Source organism: Cucumis sativus, chromosome 5, assembly GCF_000004075.3.
Source record: "Cucumis sativus cultivar 9930 chromosome 5, Cucumber_9930_V3, whole genome shotgun sequence".
In the NCBI taxonomy this organism is placed as follows: Eukaryota; Viridiplantae; Streptophyta; class Magnoliopsida; order Cucurbitales; family Cucurbitaceae; genus Cucumis; species Cucumis sativus.
This window is the reverse complement of record NC_026659.2, coordinates 6060448-6080299: the sequence shown is the minus strand read 5'-3', so window position 1 is coordinate 6080299 and position 19852 is coordinate 6060448. Positions and strand designations below refer to the sequence as shown.

General features: G+C 31.6%; 2 protein-coding genes across 3 annotated transcripts; both read right to left on the bottom strand.

The window, feature by feature from the left end:
* Window positions 1–413: 413 nt before the first annotated feature.
* LOC101202863 (N-(5'-phosphoribosyl)anthranilate isomerase 1, chloroplastic) lies at window positions 414–3300 on the bottom strand. 2 transcript variants are annotated; one of them, XM_031885764.1, is made up of 7 exons: window positions 3145–3300; window positions 2907–3060; window positions 2430–2495; window positions 1942–2306; window positions 1701–1864; window positions 1459–1506; window positions 788–918 (listed from the first exon to the last, which is right to left on the bottom strand). In XM_031885764.1, the coding sequence occupies exons 2-6, from the start codon at window positions 2914–2916 to the stop codon at window positions 1467–1469; spliced, it is 645 nt and encodes a 214-aa protein (XP_031741624.1). In that variant the 5' UTR covers window positions 2917–3060; window positions 3145–3300; the 3' UTR covers window positions 788–918; window positions 1459–1466. The 2 variants fall into 2 exon arrangements, with proteins under 2 accessions (XP_004148183.1, XP_031741624.1); XM_004148135.3 differs by lacking the exon at window positions 1459–1506 and having other exon boundaries at window positions 414–918.
* Window positions 3301–8106: 4806 nt separating this feature from the next.
* Window positions 8107–10998, bottom strand: LOC101203102 (zinc finger CCCH domain-containing protein 29). Its single transcript, XM_004148136.3, has 2 exons — window positions 10837–10998; window positions 8107–10512 (listed from the first exon to the last, which is right to left on the bottom strand). The coding sequence occupies exon 2, from the start codon at window positions 10501–10503 to the stop codon at window positions 8452–8454; it is 2052 nt and encodes a 683-aa protein (XP_004148184.1). The 5' UTR covers window positions 10504–10512; window positions 10837–10998; the 3' UTR covers window positions 8107–8451.
* Between the last annotated feature and the right edge of the window lie 8854 nt (window positions 10999–19852).

The window sequence follows — 19852 nt, the reverse complement described above, 5'->3', positions numbered from 1 at the left end:
AAGAATACTGAAAATTAATTTACTAGATACTAACTTGAAACTCAAGTTACAAAACTCAACTAGTGTATAAATACGAAGTTACAAAACTCAACTAACATATAAATACGAACTACAAGGTGTGGTTTGGATCATTTGTTGTATTAATCAAAAGATTTAATTTGGTCAACTTAATTTTAATAATGTTTTTTTAACTTATGAACCACTTTATTTTGATTATAATACTTTTAAATTATTCATTTTGATCCAATCCTTCTGATACAAACCATATCAAAAGGCCCATAACTACTTTTTAAAAGTATATGAGCTAAAACAAACTAGGGTAAAGATGAAAATAGTTTTTTAAAGCATAATATCATATTTCAAACCATATCAAAATTACAACATAGATTCGGAATAAGCAATTTAAGTACAACTAAAAAAGAACAGGGTTTATATAGATTAAACACTTAAACTATGTTTAGATCGATGAAATCCCCAAATTTTGATGTCACAATAATATTTGATCCTGAAACAAAAGGGGATACATCTTATTAGCCACCAAATGAAATAAACAAAACAAAATAGAGTTGTCCTGTGGTTTACAAAACGATTGTTATAAGACTTACTTAACAATTACAAACAAATCAAAAACAGTATTTTCTCTAGGATTAGTTAAGAAAATTGGATACTTTATGGATACTCAATTTTCTTGATCAATATTTCACTAAATGAACAGCCTCTAAAAAAGACTTGATTCGAATAAGATCCTTTTGAATCCCATCTGAGCCACAGATTCCACTGCTAACATCAACCCCTTGAGGCTTGAGAATAGTTAAGGCTTCAGATACGTTGTCTGGATTGATGCCTCCAGCCAAGAGCCAGCCTTGTTTGCTGCTAATTATTGGTGCCTCAAACTGGGCCCAATTGAATCCCTTCCCACTGTATTCAGCAGAAAAATAATTTAAATTAGCTCATATCACATGGATGAAGAAAATTATAATGGCTGGCTATTAGTACTTGGTCAAAATCAATACGTTTTTTTTCTTCAATTTATTTAAAGGGTTTGGTTTGGATTTCTAGCTGATAAAACACAAACACGTAAAATTAGATGATGTCAGCAGCAGACGTGATTGGTTTGTGGAGATAACAGTCTCAACCTTGTTTGTTTTAGTCTTGCTGTCATTCATAGCTTGCTTTGCTTCGGTTATTGTACTTTCAAATTTTATAATTTAGCTTCTGAACATCACATAAAATTTGTTAATAGTTTTTGTTGCTTTTTATATTAATTTCTTTTTGAAATGTTTTGTCGTTTATCTTACATGGCACCACCAAGCAAGCTTGTGTAGAAAATTTAGCCACAAAAACTAAAATGAATTTTCGTGGGATTTATAGGGATTAACCTAAACATTTAATGTGTAATGACAAACAAATGTTTAGGCCAATTAAATCATAACCAAACTAGCTCGGTAATTGACATACCTTTGTCCCTAGATAGTGGAGATCCAATCCCCACCTTGGCAATTGTTGCTAAAAAATAAAGCATAACTCAACTAGCTAAGACATATATAAGTGGTCAAAATGTCAAAAGTCCAAATCTCCAAACCCACTTGATATTTAACTCAAAAGAAGAAAAAATAACCAAAATCAAATAACATTTGACACTAGTTCAAAGGCATTATAGATAATCAAAACCAGCACATCGAGGGGGAATTGTGATGTACCTGCCACCTTTGGCACTATCAATAAGAACCCAATCGACCAAAGAACAGTCCTCAGTTGAGATCTCATTTAGAAGACTTCCATCTTCGTTTGCATTCAGAACATAAATAATTCTATGGTCTTTGACAAGTAGTGGCAATGCTGCCCGTGAACTGTCTCCATGAAGCTGTGAGAATCCAAACCATCTAAAGTAAGAAAGTTATTTTTTGTGCATAAGGCAATGAAGCCAGTAAAAAGATGTACCTGCACAAGTTCAAGGTCACATGCATCAGCAGCTCGTGATATTGTTTCGACATCATCATCAACAAACACTCCAACAGGCTGTGCACCATTTTGTCTAGCAATTCTGGATATCTCCTTAGCAACTGAGAGTGAAACAGAACGTTTTGAGTTTGGCCAAATAATCATCCCAATGAAATCAGCACCAGATTCTGCTGCCAAAGCAGCATCTCTCGCTGATGCAATACCACACATCTTAACAAGAACCTTGTCCTTTCTATGATGTTCAGGTCTTGAATATACGTTCTCTAGCTCAGAAATGCTACAAGTAATTTTTTTCTTTTGGCAGGGCCAGTTTCTCCCAATATATGAACTGTCTCTATTCAATCCTACAAAGAAAGAAAGATGACTGAAAATATAAACATTCTTCAACATTCATAAAAGCAATGTTGAAAAAACCAAGTAAAAGGCAGAACAGTGAATTACTGATATAGATAAATGGAGCATAATACCATAAAACCGGTGCCTTCCACGCACATTTACAACTTTTGGCCAAAAGCAGCTTCCATTAGTTAAGCCTGGCAACGTGGAATGAGATTATGATATCAGGGTTTTACACTATTAAGGAAAGGCAAATTATTCATAGGAAAAAAAAAATGGGGGGAAATCCCATGATCAAAGAATCAAATAGTCCACATTTGAAAAGCAATGAACATAACTCAAACAAAAAGAAAGAAAACACCTCCACAGCATGCTTTTGTTTATCTGGAAAAATAATTGATTGGCATGCATCTGTTTTATACTCCATTTGATAGTGATGAATTAAACATGAACTCTTATAAGACAGCCATGGGGGATACTAAAGCGGCGGAGGAGCAGTAAGAAGACAATGCAAATCATTTAGGAAATTCGTCGAACAGTTGGTGGGCATTGCAGGGAAATGAAGGGGGAAATCTCAAACAGTCTCGAACAAAGTAGTATAATCATACCTGAAATCATTTTCCCGCCCCCTTTGCTTCAGACTCTTATTTCTGATCGCAAATTGTTTCAGATGAAGTAGAATTGCTAAGGAGGAACAATTTATTTTTTATTTCCAGAATTCTTGGCTTGTTTTTCCGATTACACAATCATCAAAGGGGTAAACTGAAAAACAAAATTTGTAATTGAATTTTGAACAACCCACGTTAAAATTAGTGAAGTGGATTCTTGATGAGTTGAAAAAGTTACCTGATTTTAAGGCAAAACCATTTGTAGTAAGCAGCTATTCTCTTAATATCGGTCGGCTGAAGCATCATTTCATGTTCACAATCACAACCATATATTTTTTTGTAAGGGTAGTTCGTAAAAATATCAAAATAAAAATTTATAATGGTACAATCTAAATTTTGAAACCACAACCATATATATATATTATATTAATTCGGGTTGAGTTGGGTTGAACCGAATTTTTCAACCCTCCAACCCGAGACCCAACCCAATAAAAAAAAATCAAAATTTTGAGGTGAAAGATTAAACTATCTATTTTTAAATGATAATTATTGTATGATTGACGTGGATTGGATTGATTTATACCACTACAACAATTGTAGAAAGTGAATGAAAAATCATGTCAATTGTCATCTAACTAAACTCATTTTGATGATCAATTTATTAACTTGCGTTCCAAATATTTTGACACTAAATATTTCTATACTCTACAATTGTTGAACTTTTGTACCAACTCTTGATATTAACTTTAACAAAATAAACTGTATGAATGGATATGTATCACATTTTCACTGTAAACTTTTAATTTTCTTTATAGAGTTCATACAACATTCAATCAAGAAAATTGTGAAACTCAATTAATCGTAGAAATTACGAAGGGAGTTTAGGTTGTTACCCAAATGGACTTAGTCAACCTTAGTTTTGGCAAAAAATAAGGTGACTCCCTTCATTTGATGGAGATATGGTATATTACTGTGAATTTAGACATTGAGAAGAAAATGGTTTGGGTCAAAAGGCCAAACCAAAACTCCTAAGCCTCGACTAAGGAGCTTTCAAGTTTGATGAATATATAGTGCACGCTAATTGCATTTCCTAATCTATTTGGCTCAAGAATTAACCTAACACGACTCGAAAAATCTTAACATGACTTAAAATACATAAAAATTGCACTAACTTAAAATACACCATTATAACTTTATGAGATATAGTTCATTCTAATACTCAAGATATTTACTTGCTACACAATTCTACTTTGTAATTTAAGCATCAAAGTCTGTATGACAAGTACCACACCGATGTGTACAAATCTTTTCATTTTACTAAGGCACATTCTTCTCAAAATTATAAATTTATCATCACCGTTCAATGAAAAAGAAATACATTTTCTCCAATCTAGATTTTGGCATCACCATATTTAAACAAAACAAATGTAGAATGTAAGTTCCATTCAAATAGGGTAGAATATATACGTTGCAATCTATGAATTAGATCACAGAATATGATTATGTTTGAAATTTTGAAAGTTAGTATAATTTATGTCTACATCACCACAAACGATATAAAATGTGGTGAATTTCAAGGGTAAATATCTATGTATAGAATATACTTGTAAAAGCACAAAGTGTTCAATATTTTTTTTAAGAAAAAACTTTTAGCATGTGAAAAAAGTGCTTTGAAGAAGTTCACTACAACTCTATATTAAAAAAAGAGAAAGTAAACAGATTTGATCTAATAAGTAATATTATTGAAAAAACATACTCCCAAATGCAAAAAGAAAGAGAGAAATGAGCCAAAAGAGTTTTCCCAATTTTCAACATCATGACAACACTTTTGTTTTGTTCCATTACTTTATCTTCTTTTTTTATTTTCACAAAGTAATTATGAACAATTACTTCTTTGAGCATTAAAAAATGGCAAATTGAGGAAAATCACTCCAATTGTCATTATCTACAGCTTTAAATTAAAATTTTCAAATTAAAGTTGAATAACTCTCAACATAGACCAAAGAAAAATTGTAAGCCCATATATCATGTGAAATACATAGTAACAAAATTGATATAATATTTGAAATCTTTATTATTAAAAGCAATATGAATAGAATCAAATATTAGAACTGCCATTTAATATAGTATTCAAACATCACAATTTCATTCAAATAGATTGAATCAATGTGAGTCTTCACGAACAATCCCATAGACAAATGATTAGCCACCAAGTTTAGTATTTATTTAATTAATAGCACACAAAGAAGGTTTGAAAGAAGATATGACTTGTGTTGCTTTTATTTACATATTGAAATGTAATTACGATCAAATTTAAACAATTCATTCACTCCATTCAAATTCACTAATAACAAAAAAAAATCATTTACGATCTAATAAACTAATAAATAAGAGTATATGTTATTATCATACTAATGCCATATTTGGAAGTGTTTAAAATCACTTTTGTCACTTTCAAAATTATCGTCTTAAAAATGTTTTTAATCATTTAAAAAGATAAATAAATAAGATTATCATTTTAAAAGGACTAAAATCACGCTTCAATTATAATAAAATACCATTGATGTTTAAAACTAATGGTAGATTAAATATAATTTTGATTTCTATGATCTCATTTGATAACAATTTTATTTTAAAATTTTATGTTTGTTTTCTCATAAATTTTATACTATAGTTTTTCATATTTCTTGAACAAACACTTGAATTCTTAGTTAAATTTGTGCATAACAAAAACAAAGAAATTAGCTCTGAAGAACAAAAATAAAATTACAAAAGCTCTATTTGATAACTGTTTTGTCAAATTTACCGTTAGGGGTCAAATAATAATTATAAGAGTAGCAATCAACTATTCATGATTCTCGTAGTATGATACTAGAATAGATGTAGACCATATTTCATTTCATTTTTATTAAATAAAAACTTAATTCAAATTCTAAAAAACTATTAGACCATATTTCATTGACTCATTTCATTTTTATTAAATAAACACTTAATTCAAATTCTAAAAAACAAAAAATTGAAAGTTTTTATAGAAACTTGATTGCCTTTTGAAAGCTTGAGTGGGAGCTTTGTAACAAATATGGTAACTTATAGGTGAGAATGATTTTTTTGTGCATAATTTTTCAAAAAATAAAAAATGAAAAGTTAGATGTTCATCAAATTGGCCATAGAAATTAAATGTATTATTAACTACCAAAAAAACCAAATTCATACGAATCAAAATAAACTCTAAACCTCTTAATTACTAATATGGGATTAATTTAAAATATTTTCCTACACTATCGACCATTTTAGTATATCTATAAACTTTCAAAAGTTTTTGTTTTACCTTTTAGACTTTGAATACTTGTAAAAAGCAAAACTTTATCTTAAGAATTCTTTTCATTAGAATAAGATATTACAAATGTTTAAAAAATTAAAAACATGTGTGTCTATCGTTTACCGTATCGTTCACATAAATTAACGTGATAACTAATACGTAAAAATTGATTATGATCTAGATCATCTACATAGTTGTCATTTATAACGTTAAAATGTTTTGAATCTATTACTTGACACTTAATGACTATGTAGATTTTGTGTATGACATATTTAACAATCTGTAGTTTATTTACGATTATGACCATAGAATTTAGAGACATTTTGTATTATGTAACATTGTCTCTAATAAAAAAGTTAATCGTCTACTCGATCAGTAAATACACGAGACACACTGTTAGCGAATTACGTATAAGTTTGTTTGTCAATTCTCTACTATTTTACATTTATGCATGATATATTTGTAACACGTATAATACAATACCACATACAACAATTTTTAAATATCTATTGTCAAAACCGAACATAGTCTCTAATATTGTCGGAACAAATGGAAGAATCACAAGCATTTGCAATGAGAAGGGAAATGAGGTGCTAAGAATGCTCATCCTTACAAATCGGTCAATCCTCTTGCATTTTGATGAAGTTAACTAGCTCTCGCACTGATTTGTAAACAAACAAAAATGGCTTTAAACTAATTTGAATGAATGAACTCAATCTTAGCCATCACATTACTTTTGATATTTTACTTCTGATCAAAAAGTTTTTTTTGAAAGAAGTTTGATAGTTTAGGTTGGAAGAATAAGAAAATGAAAACTTTTGAAGGTTAAAAAGATGGAGATGTTAATTATTGAGAGTGTGTCAAAAGGGTAGAGTTGTGGAACCCTTTGGTGAGAAAGTTAGATAGAAGAGAGGAAAGTTGAGAGAAAAATCTGAAACTTACTTTGTTGTTTTTCTGAATGTCACCAAAGATTTTAGGAATAGAAAAAAAGGATGGGGCGGCTATGGAAAGGAATAAATGAGGTTATAAAAGTCAATATGCAATTGGCCCACCACCATCTCCAATTCTGTCCCAATCCTCAAACAAATAAATATTATTTTCTTTTCTTTTCAATATTATTATATATTTTTAGTTTGCTGTCTCTCTTCTGTTTCTGTCTGTGCCTTCCTGGCTCTGCCTCCACTCCATTATCACCCTTTCCTCTTTTTATCTTACTTTCAACAACTAAACTAAACTGCCCTTTAAATTTAGTTTAGCACTCTCATCAATTTCATTCTATTTATTTAGACATGTTATAAAAACATAACCTCAAACCTCATTGTTTCTTTCCTTTATATGGTATTAGTATCATTATGACAATCGTATGGTATTAGTATCATTATGACAATCGGTAACAATAACGGTAACGATATCTAACGACTAAAAACTGAAAAATCGTTCAAAAGTATCTAAAGGAAGTCAGTGAATCTCACATAGTTCTTTTATTGCATTTATTCTAACGTTACATTACAATTATATAGACATTTTGTTGTTCACTCTTCAAATTACAACCTCCCTTAGTTGTGGATCAAACAAGGCATTCTAGATACGAAGTTAAACATAAGAAACCAAAATCTTCTTAAAGCAAGAATGTTGTTACTTATTTGATCACATTCCTAACAAGCTATTGAATGAATCTAAAGAGAAGGATACTTTGTCCTTTACATCTTAAAAGAACATGTTCAAAATCATCGTGGGTTCGACCTAATGATAAAAAGAAAACATAGTCTCAATATCTAGAGGTATGGATTCAATCCATGGTTACCACCTACCTAACCTGGTCTGGTCTAGCAAAAGAGTAATGGAAGTATATTGATCCTTTTGCACGAGAAAATGCAAAGCTATTGGAAACATTATGTCTTTATTATTATTGTACTAGAGAGAAGGATACATACTCATCTTATATCAGCCCCAAATTGGAGAAAAAAAATTAACAAATATAATATAATACAATGAAAAGAATACAAAGATATCTTACTGATCATTTACTGATCTAAAGATCGATCGATCCCATACCGAAACTTCAGGGCGATTTTTTGAACTAGAATTGCCTCTACAGCAATTCTCTTTTTACTACTACCTTTAAAACTTTAGTTTAAAACTTTAGTTTCTGTAAATCAAATATTGAATGAAATGTGAAGAACTTGATATTGTTAGCATAATGAGGAGGGTTTTTGGGAGTGCCGCTTATGCCACTATCTGCTCCTGCTCTGCATACAACTGCTGCTCCATCCAGGATGGGAGCATCTCATTGATTTCTCTTTTGAGGTTGTATGGACGCTTCTCGGCACCAAACAGTCCAAAGCTTTCCGAGGGAACATCTTTGACCAAAGAGTTAACCCAAGAGACATCGGGTTCCTCTACTGGTGGAGCAAACGTGGGAGTTCCATTTCGGATACCAAAGGAAGCAGATTTCTTGAGTTTGTTGAGATCGGTGCCATTCATTCCCCAGTCTAGTTTGCCATCAGGGGAGTTCCAATCTGAGAGATGGGAAGACATGGTAGCTGCAGAATTTGCAGCTCCGGTGAACCCAGGAAGACGGGATACTGCAGCTCGATCAATGAAACTCTGGCTTCGTTTTGCAAAGGCAGCAGACCTTGAGTTCATCACTGCAGCTGCCACTGCACTTGATGAGTCAAAGCCAAAAGAGGAGGGTTTCTTTACAGGTGAGGATGATAGGTTATTAGCTGGGTAACTTGCACGAAGTTGGCTCATGCTTTGGCGCATCTGCAGCCCAGTCGGGGATTGAACTTGAGCTGAGATTGGTGTTTTTAGTGAGGCGCCTTGCAACTGAGACAATAAGGAAGAATCTAATGATCCAAACATGTCATCAAGGTTCGATGGCTTCAACTCTGCAGTCCTGCTTACATCTGCATTCCAGTAAGGAGATGAGAGCCGGCTAATCTCGTCAATCAACTGTTGTTGATGTTGTAATTGGCTCACGTTCTTTTCTAATCCGAGCAATTCCATCTCTAAATCCAAATCTCTTGCACTCAAGGTAGCCTTTAACCGACTACCAGGGAGCTGCAGAGCAGGAGGGGTAAGGTTAATCTTGTTCTGCCACAAGTTTCCATTTTTAGGAGAAGACACTGATGCTAAGGGAGACATGGGAGGTGTTGAGGTTGTTGGCAACGACAACGATGATGAACCAAGAGCCAACGGGCTCATGGTAGACATATCTCCAGTGTTGCTCGAAAGAGACCGGGGTGAAGGCATGCCTGAGCCTGTTGATGCATATACTGGGCGCAACTCATCAGGTTTGTGAGCAAAGAAGCAAACTTTCCTTGTGCAGCCAGTCTCATCCTTACAGAGCCGGGTTCGGTATTGAGCAGGGTGGAGCCAAGACTCGAAAACACCATGTGCATACTCACAGGAATCTGCCTTTGGACAAGCCCCCTTGCGGAATTCAGGGCATGGAACGCAACTATATGGGTACTTCCTGGGGTCTCTACGCCTGGCGTTCTCACCAGGGTGAACGAAAGGGCACTCGGTCCAATCATGCGAATACGCCCTCGAACAAGGCTTCACTTTGAAAGTATACATCCTGAAATCATCAGTACCGTAGATCCCACTGTTGATGTCGGGCAGCGATACATCAACTGGATACTCTTTCTTGTCACTTCCTTCTTTTGAGAACTGGGAAGCTGTGATCTTCTGCTGGTCTTCTTCAAGGTAAAGGCTCAGATCAGCTTCCCCAGCCATACCATCTCCTCTCAACAACATCTCCATAGCCTTTCTTCCTGAATTCAACACCATCCTGCAAGCTGAAACAATCAAATCCACAGGTTTTCTCCCGTAGGCGTCGACACAATCGACATCAGCAGATCCGTCGAGCAAGAGCTTGATGGTCTCAAGGGAAGAACAAGAGCCACCAGCAGTAGCACAGTGAAGGGCGGTGGTCAAATCTGAACCACAGGCCCTGTTGACATCAACCTTGCCTGTTTCAATTAAGTACTTGACAACCTTGGAGCTTCCAAACATGGCAGCAATCATCAACGGAGTTCTTTCTTCAAAACCCATCTTCTTTGACCCAATTCCTCTTCCATACCAGCAGCTTGGCTCATCAACATCCAAATCCTTTTCTTCAACCTCTCTCTTGAACCCTTCTACATCATCAGAGGCTGAAAGTTCAAGCAAGATCGAATTTTCAGAAAATAAACCCCCATCGCTAAGCTTCAGAAACCTAGCTTCCATGGCGGAATTCGTGGAAGCAACTTTATTCTTAGAGCCACTGCACATATCCAGGTCCTGCAAAATTTCAAGCCACAAAAATCAGAAACCAAAACAACTCAAAAGTTTGAAATATGGGTTTGTAAGCAAAAATGAATTCCTAAACGCAACCGATCTTAATTTAAAAAGATTTCATCCACCGACATGACTTTATAAACAACCTCCAGAGACACCCACATGAAGAACAAACATGGAAAACACACTCAAACCTCCGAAATCCATCAACAGAAGCAGAAAAAGTAAGAGTACCGCAGATGGATTAAAGCAAAACCGATGTGAAAAGCAGAAAGAAAAAGGCAGAAAACAGGATAGATTAAAGAAGAATGGAAAGATTGTTAGTACCTGGAAGTAAATTGAAGGAAGAAACAGGTTGAATGATTGAAAATAGTGGTAGTGAGAAGGGAGAAATCGAGAAGGGCTCGATAGGAGGGTGAAATTGAGATGCTAAGAATGGAGGAAGGAAATGGGGGGGGTTTTATGAGGAGGGAAGGAGAGGGTAAAAACTAGAAAAGAAAGAAAGGGGGAAGAAGGTGCGACTTTTCTTCGTAGTGGCTTCAGCAGTCAAAGTCAAAGCAGAGTGAAAGGCAAAGGAAGAGAAGAAAAGGCCCCACTTTTCGCAATCCAAATTCGACCCAAATCGCGGTTGCTTCTTCACAGCAAAGAAATCCAAATGAAACCCAAATGAAATTCAAAATGAAGATGAAATTTTGGAAAGCAAAAAATGATTTTTTCTTTTTTTTCTTCTTTTCTTTGGGTGAGTGATGAATGAGATTCGTTGACGCGTCGAGAGTGTTGTGGATCAGTCATTTGGGTGGGTGACAGAATATATCCGACTCAGTCTTCCACTCATCTCATTTTGTCTTTTTGCTTTGTGTGAATTCAATTTTCATATAATTAGAAAATTATGATTTGTGCCTCATTGCAATATAATAATAACAAACAAAACAACCCTCAAATATCAACCATACTCTCATATTTATATCAAAATTACATCCTTGTAACTATTTAAATTTATGGCATTGGAGTTGTTTGAGCAGAGAAAGCAATTCCCCTCACTATGTTGTTAAAAGATTAGGAGCCTTTCTTTATAATGGGGATTACAGCACTAAAACAATGTTTCTTTAACATGTTTAAATTATTCTACCTAAAATTTGTTGATAGGATTCATATAAACGTGCAGCTAAACCAATAATAAATAAATATTCCATGTGGATTTACTTTTATTTTGTAAGCACTAAGTATAGTTCAATATTACAATATTGAAAAACAACCGTTAATATATATATATATATATATATATATATATTAGATTCTTTTATAAAAGTTCAAATTTAAAATAAGTCCACAATGTTTGAGTCTCAATTTTAAGTTCATTGGTAGTACAGTAGTGTGTGATTTTGGATGAAAGAGTGACAAAGTCAGGAAGAAATCATGACAAAAATCTATAGTGGCAAATTAGGACCAAACTAGTTCGAACGACGGGGACCCTAGCTAAACATGAAACTGGGCACATTCCAGACTTGATAGTTTATCCAATTATCTTGAACCAACTCTGAATTGTTTGGGAACAACCTAGGTCAATTTTCTATATAGATATATCATCACGTAACTAAAATCTATGATTTTTTTTCTATTCTATAATTCTAATCTTTGACTTTAACATTAAAGCTATTTTCTGGTCTTGCAGGTTCTTTATTTTCCAAATTATAAATTATAAATTGTCACGTGGATCCCCAACATTTCTCTGCGACTTGGCAACATCAACCTTACTTGTTTTGAAAGCTAATTAGAGTGAAAGTCGTCCCTACAAACCAACACGAGTTTTTTCAGCATGCTTTGTTCTCACTCACATGCATCTTATGAAAATTCTAAAAAACTCACACAACATATAATTGTTTCGAGCTAAGAACACTGAAATTTGGAGTTTCTATGGTCAAGCCACTGAAAAGGAATGTGCAGATTGTTGGTATACGTGGTAACTTTAATTCTTTCAAGTCTTTCTTAACATTTCTTTCATGTTCTCGAGATCCCTCTCATTCAGATGTGATTTCGATTCATTCATGTCTCCTCTTAAATTTGGGGTGTTACATTTTATTTCATGTTGTTCATATTGTTGATTAAAATTTTGATTAGACATACTAATTTGATAAGCATTTGGAGTTCAACTTTGTATATCACAAATATTTTATACTCAAGTCCACTAACATAGTAACGGTATACTCAACTCTATCACCACCGATACCCTTATTGCCACTTCAACAACAACCACCTCCAATCGCCCTAACTTCTAGCTGCTACCTCTACAGGCTTCCACCTTGGCCAACTTCTAACCACTACTGTTGGCAACCATCTTCGACAACAACCGACCACCACTTAACTAAACATGAAAATCCTAAGGTATCCGTAAAATGTTGTATAAACATTTTATCCTTTAGTGCATAGACATTGCTCAAGCTTTAACACTCTAGGACGTCCACATAATTGTACTCCTTAGGAGTGGTTTGGATTAAGGAAAATGGCACGGGGAATTAGTATGGGAATTAATTATTGTTTGAAATATAAATTAATTTTTTTATGTGCATGCGTTGACAATATTTACAAATATACAGTAAAATTTTGGAATCTATCATCAATAGACATTGATACTGATAGATTTCTATCAGCGCCTACTAGTGATAGATTCTAAAATTTTGTATATATTTTGTAAATATTTTCACTAGTTTTGCTATTTCAATAATTTTCACATGTGTGTGTATGAGATTTTTAAATATAGAAAAATATAATAAAATATTTACAATTTATAGCAAAATTTTATACTTTGGTACAACACAGTTACAAAACCATTGAAATACCAAGAATACTCCCATGTTGAAGACAATTGGCCCATTACTTGCTGATTTTTTAGGCCCAACCCAAGTGCGTGGCACCCGATAACCCACGATTTTTCAAACTGTTGAAACTTTGAAAACATTGTTTGACACTCAATAACCCAATGGGCACTCAAGTTTTGAAAGAGGAGAGGAGATAGGTAAAAGTAGGTTTGCCGATATTCCCACGTGCCACCGTCCGATCGGACGTAGCGAGGTGAGGAATTAAAATATATAATAATATAATAATATAATTTTTCTGCTAAAATATATTTTTAACTTTCAAAACCGGTTTTATGTTAAAAATGTTTCCAAAAATAATTGGGTTTATTATGAACCATAATTGACCATTGAATTTATTACAAATCGTAACGTCAATCGTTTCCACCGGTACATTACCATTGAACTGTTACATTAATTGTCATAAAAATAATTAACGGTTTGGTTGGAGCCTCTCTCCCCATCTACTATATATATATGTCCCATTTCTCTTCTGAGAAGACAAGAAAAACATCCTCTTTCGTCTCTCTTTCTACGACCCCTCTCTCTCTCTCGACCAAATTTATTTTCTTTCTATTTGTTTTCATATATTGAGCATAGAAGTGTCTATTTGAGTGTTGGTATTTCGATCAATATTCAGTGCAGTTCTAATTGACGAAACACAACTATTTTATCCCAAAAACGATGGGGTTGTACGAATCTGTTTGCACAGAAGAGTAGAGCACCAAAACATCTTAAATTATTATCAATATCTATCACTAGTAGTTCTTCTTATTGGTATTAGTCTATTATTATTATCTATCAGTAGCAAAAACTGATAGAAAGATATAATTGTGTATCAGTATCGTGAAATATGTGCTAAAAAACTACTTATTGGTAAATCAGTATGGGAAGGAAGAAGAAAAAGAATGAGGAAGGAAGAAGCAGATGAGAAGATTATCTGCTCGCAAAAACGGTAAACTATTACTTTATTAATAAATCATATATATAGCTAATTAGTTATCATTACGACTAATATTTTTTGTGATTATTTTTCAATAATTATAATTATATTATCATCCATTTATTTAAAAAGAAAAAAGAAAAAAAAAACTGAATTAAAGCCATGGTTGAGAGTTAGGAATTTTCTAAAAAATTTACTAATTGAGCTTAATTAGTGAACTACGATAAGGATTAAACTAAGCATAGTTTGGAAAGCTAATAAACTTAAACGTGTAGCACTTTAAGCAAAAGCTGACGAGTTAATGAAAGCTTGAGGATGACTAATAATTTCATATAGAATATCAATTATGTTGACTTAAGTTCACTATGGTTAGTCCCGTCGTCAAGTTATAATTAGAGAAAAAGGAAAAGATCAATAATATGTAAAGCTAGTCGATTATCAAGACACATATTACAAATGTTTCTTTTTTAAACTATGAATTATTATCGTCTTTCAAATTAATTTTGCATGACTTTTAAGTTCTATAGTTTTATAATTAAATCAATTTTGACAATTTTAGTAGTGATGTGAAGGTATTTTAATTTCACTTAATTTTGTTTAGGATTAAGGATTTATGAATAAAACTAGGTCCTCCAAAATTCTCAATAAAGTAGAAAAGAAAATTGTTCAATTCCTTCTAAATAAGTAAAAGAAAAATGGCCAAATTTCATGAAAAATGGTTACTATTTGATTTTCATGTTTCTCAATAAATTGAATAAATCCTCTAAATGTGTGAAAGTGATGCATCAACAATCTTAAAGCACACTTATAGAAAGTTTAAATCCTCTACATTTATTAAAATTTTAATTTATATAATTATTAAATTTAAGTTTGGAAAATTTTCATAAATATAATAAAATACTCATGTTTACGATTTGTGTAACAAAATAAAAGAATTCATGAAGCCGAATATTTTTTAGATATATTAGGTTTGTTCTTCCTTTTTCTATCGTTTCTTCGTAAAATATCCTTTTAAACATTATTCCCGGCGCATCCTTTTCTATAGGCTTGCCTTTTATTTTGGATTTATCCCTTTCCCAGGTCTTTTTCGGCCGGAGTTGTTGCTCCAGAAAAGTCATGGGATTTTTTTCTTTTGGCCCGCGGGCAATTTTTTCCATTTTCATAGTTTTTTCTCTTCTTTTTCTTTTATTTTTTTTCAAACTGTTATTTGGTTCAAGATCGTTACCAAATATAAAATATCTTTAAAAATCGTTGAGATATTGATACACGATCGTCGTTTAGATTTGGATAGCTAAATCTAAACTCAAACGATACTGTACCGAAAAATCTTGAAAAAAAATTGTTTAGATTTATGAACGATCAACTCTAAATAACAAAAAATTGTAAAATCTAAACGATTATGTACCAAAAAATCTTGAAAAGAAATCGTTTAGCAAAATCTAAACGTGTACAAAGAATCTTGAAAAAAAATCGTTTAGGTAGATTTGGTAGCCAAATCTAAACCACCGTGTAATCAAATCTAAACAATCATGTAACCAAATCTAAACGATTTAGTACCAAATATATTATACATGCAAGTGCCAAATTAATGGATATTGATGGAGGACATTTTTTTTTATTTTTTTTATTGTGAACATGTGGGTTTTTTCCATTTTTAAAATTATTTAATATTTCTTTGTTTTTGTTATTTTTTAAAAAAAGTCTTTAAATTTAAATATACGGATAAAATCAGAATTAATATATATATATATATATATATATATAATATATATATATATATATATATAATATATATATAATATATATATATATATATATTAGTTCAAGAGTGTAACTCAACCATTTTAGCTTATGGTTTGAATGAGCTCATAAGTATAGTTGACATAAACATAGTTCTGATTTAGATTTATACATCTTGGAGGTTATTTCTTTCCTCCAATAAGCATTTATATATTATTAACTGGTCTCTAAATAATAATTTCAAGTGAAAAATATTAAAGCATATTTGATAGAGAGTTTAGATTCTATTTTACAAACACATTTATTTCAGCGGAATATGGCAAATTCTAAAAATCATTTTTATATATGTTTTTATTGTGCTCAGAATTTGAAATTTACATTTAAAAAATAGAATTATATTAAATACGTATATACTTTCACAAAACACATTATTTTTAAAAAAAATCCTGGAATTTTCAAGAATAATAAAAAAAAATACAAACTATTTACCTTAAAACCACTAAAGAACAAAAATTGATTGTTCTTCCTTTTGTCAAAGGGTAAATAGTTTATCCATTTTGCAATTCTCTTTTCATAAATTCCCTTGTATAGTTTATAATAATGTAAAACAATAATTATATAAGTTTTTAGGTTAAATTATAAATTTGGTCATGATTTTAAAAGGATAGGATTTAGTTTCTATATGGTTTATAACTATAATTTAGTCCTTTTTGTTTAATAAAATCATAGAAAATAGTCTTGCTCGTAACAACTATTTATGAAAGTTGTCCAAATCATATAGTTATATATTATCAAACTATTGGCTAAACTCTAACTTTCTCCAAACAATAGAGATTAAAATTACAGTTTAAACAATTTATTTAAATATAATTAAATTGTATTCATAAATAAATTAATAATAACTTATTGTAATCAGCTAAATTTTAGTGAATAAGCAAGACTATTTTTATATTTATTAATATATAGTCTCAAACACATTCAAATATTTTTTAAAACTAGAATCTAACATTTTAATATGCCGTCAAACACATATCTAAATAAATTTTCTCTCTTTAACGTTCTTTTTTAATAATTTAAAGGAACAAAGTCTTGTTGGAGTTAAGTAGCCCAATTAACACATGAATGTTAAAAATAGGAGGATCGTAGTTCAAACTTCCACCTTTATTTGTAATAAAAATGTAAGAATTTTTTTATTTTTTATTTTTAAAAATAATTAACAGGAAATTAAGATATATCCCAAAAATTTAATCATCCTTATGAGAGGAAGAAGAAAAGAGTTTATAAAAGCCTTTTGTTCTAAAAAGAAAAGAGAAAATTTAGGTCAAAGGAATGAACTCAAGTGGGCATATTGTCACTTCTGCCCCCAAATAAATACACATTATTATTAAAATTATATCAATTCACATAGACTTATTCTAAGTATATTAATTATTAACTCATCCAATTCTAACTTTTTCATTCTCTTTATAATTTGGAAAATTAGATTTGGTCTTTCAATTAATTAATTATGGACAATTTTTCAATGTTCTCCTTTTGACTTTAAAATGTCACATTTATATAAATGTATCTTTGAAATATTCATTCTATTCTTTTTTCTTGAAAAAACTAAAACGTCCCTTCTAGCTAAATTTTTTTAAAAAAAGTCCCACTTGAACTAAGACAAGTAGAGTATAATAATAACTTTGAATCAAATTGATTTAATGTTTTTCTTCTACTTATTAGGACGGCAAACTAAAAAAAAATAAAGTTGAAATCCAGGATAATTCAATTAACAAAAATAAAAAGGAACAGAGCAAAAATGAATTAGTTTTAGTAAACTAATAATGACTTAAATTACAAATATTAGGTTGAATTAAAGTTGAGAATTTTCAAGTTCACTTTGCAATTAAAAAATTTGTGTACATAATTTAGATTGAAAAAAAATCACGATTAACTTAATGACTTAAAATTAAGTCTCAAGCTAATAATTAAACTAAACCGTACAAAAAGACAGAATAGAACACCTACATATGGGGTCTTTAGGTCGATTGAAAAGATCATTTTTATTAAGATTCAAAAGGATCACAAGTACATTACTTATTGAGAATCAACTATCTTGAATTACATGTGCGACTTTTACAAGATAAATGTTTAAATCCACCTAAACCATTTCATGTGTGAACAAGAGATTTGATCTAGGCTCCTCGTACATCATATGTTGCATTCTTCACCCTTGTGTCTCAATGTTCAGACTGTTCCTTTGAGAGACTCGTCAAAATAACCTTCAATGTTAGACTTCCCCCTATCTTACACAAATCTTCTCAACCAAATGTCTCACAATATTAGTAACCAAGGTGTTCAATAACACAAACCACACAAATTGAGTACTCGTAAAAGACTTTTTCAATACAAAGTTTGTTCATCGTACACACCCACTTCTGTCTTCCACATAAATAAATTTATCACTCACAAAGCCCATAGCTGTATTTTAGGTCAAGACCAAAAAACAATCAAAGCCAACTTCTTATATTTTGAAAAAACAACAAGGGGATAATGACAATAAACAAACTCCAGTGGATGATAGTGTTAACTGCAAAGGAAACAATAATGAGAACATTAAGTAAAGACAACAGAGACACAAAACATTGTTGACCTAGTTCGATGACACAGCGTCTACATCTGAGATCCTTGACACTTGATCAGAGATCTTATTACTTTGATAATAAGAAATCATAATCAACATATTATTATTTTAGTAAAAAGATTCAAATTCACTAGTTCACTCAATACTAACGGTCATACAAATCAGTTTATCACTACAATTCAAAGTTAGATTTTGCCAAACAAAATCCTCCCCTTAATCATGCAACTCACTTATCATTAGATTAAGGTGTTAATCAGAAGAGTCTCCCTTGAAAATCTTCCTTCATCAGAATGCAACTAGTGTTTCTATCGGTCTGATAAGGAAGATCTTCCTTCATCAAAATGCAACTAGTGTTTTTGTAATCTGTCTGATAAGGAAGATTTATCCTCCAACATTAAAGAAAACCAGCAACTAATCATGTTATCAAAAGATAACTTACAAGTTGTTGGTCCAACAAAATATCTCGATCAACAGAACTTCGATCAAGACTATTCACCATCTTTTTTCGTAGATAGTTGCAGCAGTCAAAACCTACTTCTCATAATTTCGACACATCTCACAAGAAGCACAAGACAACCATACATAGAAGGTCATACCAACACGGAAACTTCATAGACAGAGAAAGAATAGTAGAAAAGGAAACAAAATAACATCTCACTTTGTCAAAGAATATTATTTTTGAAAACCTTCCTTTCAACATTCTCTTTTTGTCACGGTCGAGAGAGCCAAACAAAATAAGATACACAGACTAAGAACTTCTAACATATTTATTAATAAATATTAACTAACTTCTGAAAATATATATAGTAACAACCAAATCTAAATATCAACCATATATTTATTAATAAATATTAACCAACTTAACAATCAAATCAAACTTCTTATCTTTGTCAATAAATATTAAAACTTTTGAAAATATATCCTCTTACAATTATTAGTAAATATTAAACATATTTGATTTGTTAATAAGAATCGTTGCTCTAATTTTGCGAAAAACTTTTCGGTACTTCATCCAAAAACGACCACTTTTCTGGAGGCGCAAAGAATATTGTGGAGAGAAAGAATATTGAGAAAGAATTTGTATGAATTCCAAAAAATAGCCGTTAAAATGGACTACCAAAGAAATAGTTTTCATAGTTCAAAGGACCGTAGGAGGAGTATATAGCTCTTGACGAGTCTTATTCC